Source organism: Cynara cardunculus (genome assembly GCF_001531365.2).
Source record: "Cynara cardunculus var. scolymus isolate 2C chromosome LG 10, CcrdV1, whole genome shotgun sequence".
NCBI classification, from domain to species: Eukaryota; Viridiplantae; Streptophyta; class Magnoliopsida; order Asterales; family Asteraceae; genus Cynara; species Cynara cardunculus.
Genome location: NC_037537.1, coordinates 1,760,826 through 1,763,539, shown reverse-complemented (window position 1 = coordinate 1,763,539; position 2,714 = coordinate 1,760,826). Strand labels below are relative to the sequence as shown.

Here is a 2,714-nt window from a genome sequence, read left to right as displayed (position 1 = left end):
AAAGCTATGGCCCCAGTCCCCACAGTCATCAAAAGGGTAGGCCGGTAAAATCAACACCACCTCTAACTCTAGGTAACAAGTACAAGAGGGTAAAGACCATCAATGCGGCATCTGTCTCCTGTGATTCACCTTCAACAACTCGCCGGAAATCGCTTCACAGCCTGCCGGAAAATGGGTTTGTTTCAGAAAAAGTAGAACGCTAAAATGGTGGAAGATAAAACCCAAATCGTCGGAGTTCACGCCGGTAATTCAAGACTCCGGTTAGCCACTGATCAAATCTCTTCTTTAATAGTCCTCTCACACTCGATCAAAGTCTTTTCATCCAGATGGAAATTGATAAGAAACAAGCTAAACGAGATTCTTCCCCTTCTCCCGCCGGAAATTCAGGATTCCGGTGACGGCCCATCGTTCTCTGGCGTCATTCAAGCCATTGAAGAAACAACAGAATTCACCACCAAATTGGCTCAGAAATGCATTGATTTTTCCTACAGCGGGAAACTGTTGATGCAAAGCGATCTTGATATAATTTGTGTGAAATTCAACAACCATATAAAGTCTTTATCTGAATTATCTTCCATCGATGCGTTTTCATCAAATGGGCAATACGCCATTGTAGTTTCAAGACCTGGGCCCACAGCTTCAAGAGACGACATCAGGTTCTATTTCAAGGATTTGTTATCAAGGTTCAAAATTGGGAACAGTGAGATGAAGGAACAGGCTTTGATTTGTTTCAATGAAGTGATTCAAGAAGATAACAGGTGTGTAAAGACTGCCATGGAGATTGATGGGCTTGTTTTTGTTTTAGTGGAGTTTTTGGGTTCAAAAGAAGTGGGAATTCAAGAAGAGGCTTTGAAATCTTTGGATATGATTTGTCGGTTTCATTCATACAAAGGTGTTTTAGCTTCGATTGGAATCGTTGCTCCACTAATTAGAGCTTTGGAGGGTGGTAGCCATTTGAGCAAAAAACTGTCCACCAGGTGTTTGATGAAAGTCACAGCTGATTCTGATAACGCCTGGGCAGTCTCAGCTCATGGTGGTGTGACTGCGTTGTTGAGGATCTCTGCTAGTGAGTCTGAAAATGGTGCTGAATTGGTTAGTTTGGCTTGTGGGGTTCTCAAAAATCTCGTCGGAGTTGAAGAAATCAAGCGATTTATAGTCGAAGAAGGCACAATTCCAATGTTCATAAACCTCGTTAAATCCATAAATGAAGTAACCCAAATCAGCGCAATTGATTTTCTCCGATCTATAGCCTCCGGAGATGAATTAGTAGCCAATTTGATTGCTAATGAAGGCGGGATTCGTGTTTTAGTTCGTGTTCTTGATCCAAAATCTTCATTTTCATCTAAAACTAAAGAGATGTCGATAATGGCAATCATGAGCTTGTGTTCGAATCCAACAAGATTGAATAATCTAGTGAGTTATGGCTTCATGGATCACATTCTCCATTTGCTTCGTGATGGCGAGGTTTCGGTTCAAGAATCGTGTTTAAAAGCCGCCTTTTGGCTAAGTGGGACTTCAGATGAGTTCAAGAAAGCCATGGGAGATGCGGGATTCATGCCCGAACTCATCAAATTCGTGGCTGCAAAGTCGTTTGAGGTTCGAGAAATGGCATCTGAAACACTTTCTAGTTTGGTTTCAATCCCCAGAAACCGAAAAAGATTCGTGGAAAACGATCAAAACGTGAGCTTGCTTCTGCAATCGATCGATCCAGAAGAAGGCACTTCAGGTAACAGAAAGCTTTTACTTCCTATAATCATGTCGTTATCGGGCTGTAACAGTGGCCGAAAGAAAATTTTGGGTTCTGGGTACTTGAAAAACATCGAAAAACTAGCCGATGAGCAAGTTTCGGATGCGAAAAAGATCGTTAGGAACCTTTCGTCGAACAGATTAGTTCGTTTGATTAGAGGAATTTGGCGTTGATTCGTTCCTCGTTTTTGTGTATAATTCGAGTTTGTTTTCATCACGTCGTGGTTCATCGAGGGTATGTCGAGTAAGTGCTTACTCAACGTATAAACGATGAAGATAAGCTTGTAAAAAGAAATAACACTGGATCGTTTTAGTTCGTTTATGTCCAAAAACGCTCATTCTTGCAAACATGGTGTTCCAACGATTGTATGTAAGGGTGTAAATGATGCGAGTCGAGCTCGAGTATCACTATACTCGACTCAAACTCGAAACCGAATTTCCAAGTTCGAACTCGACTCGAAAACTCGCGAGTAGTAAAAATCAAAGCTCGACTCAAACTCGATAACTATTTCTCAAGCTCGAACTCAAACTCGAATCAAGCTCAAACTCGAGCTCGAACTCGAATCAAACTCGAACCAAGCTCATCCATTCAAATTTATGAAATTTTAGGATTTTTCTCTTATAAATTTTAAAAATTAAATGTGTTCTCTTAGTTTTTACAAAACTAAATGATCAACTTCAAACTTCATCATMAAAAAGACAAAGTTAGAAATTACATTCACCTCCCTATCTTTTTATAACATTTTTTCTCCCTTTCTTTACCATCTTTCTTCCAATGTGGGACAATTTCACTAACTTTTTTTTATAGTTTTTCTTTGTCTTTTTTTTTTATTTTGATTTTAATAAAAATAATAATTGATTCGTTTTATAATTAAAAAATGCATAATATTGTTTAAATATCTAAAAACATAGGACATTTTTATTATTTATATTTTACAAATTTTATCATAAAAACTGATTATATTTTA

The 2,714-nt window shown here is 38.6% G+C and overlaps 1 protein-coding gene across 1 annotated transcript; it reads left to right on the top strand.

Moving 5' to 3' along the window:
* Positions 1-204: 204 nt before the first annotated feature.
* Positions 205-1,920, top strand: LOC112519142. The gene has a single exon (XM_025127126.1). It carries the CDS (start codon positions 205-207, stop codon positions 1,918-1,920), a length of 1,716 nt encoding a protein of 571 aa, XP_024982894.1.
* Positions 1,921-2,714: the final 794 nt, after the last annotated feature.

Bases quoted from the DNA above. Each gene is read 5' to 3' on its own strand.
- LOC112519142 (XM_025127126.1), top strand. From the start codon at position 205: ATGGTGGAAGATAAAACCCAAATCGTCGGAGTTCACGCCGGTAATTCA.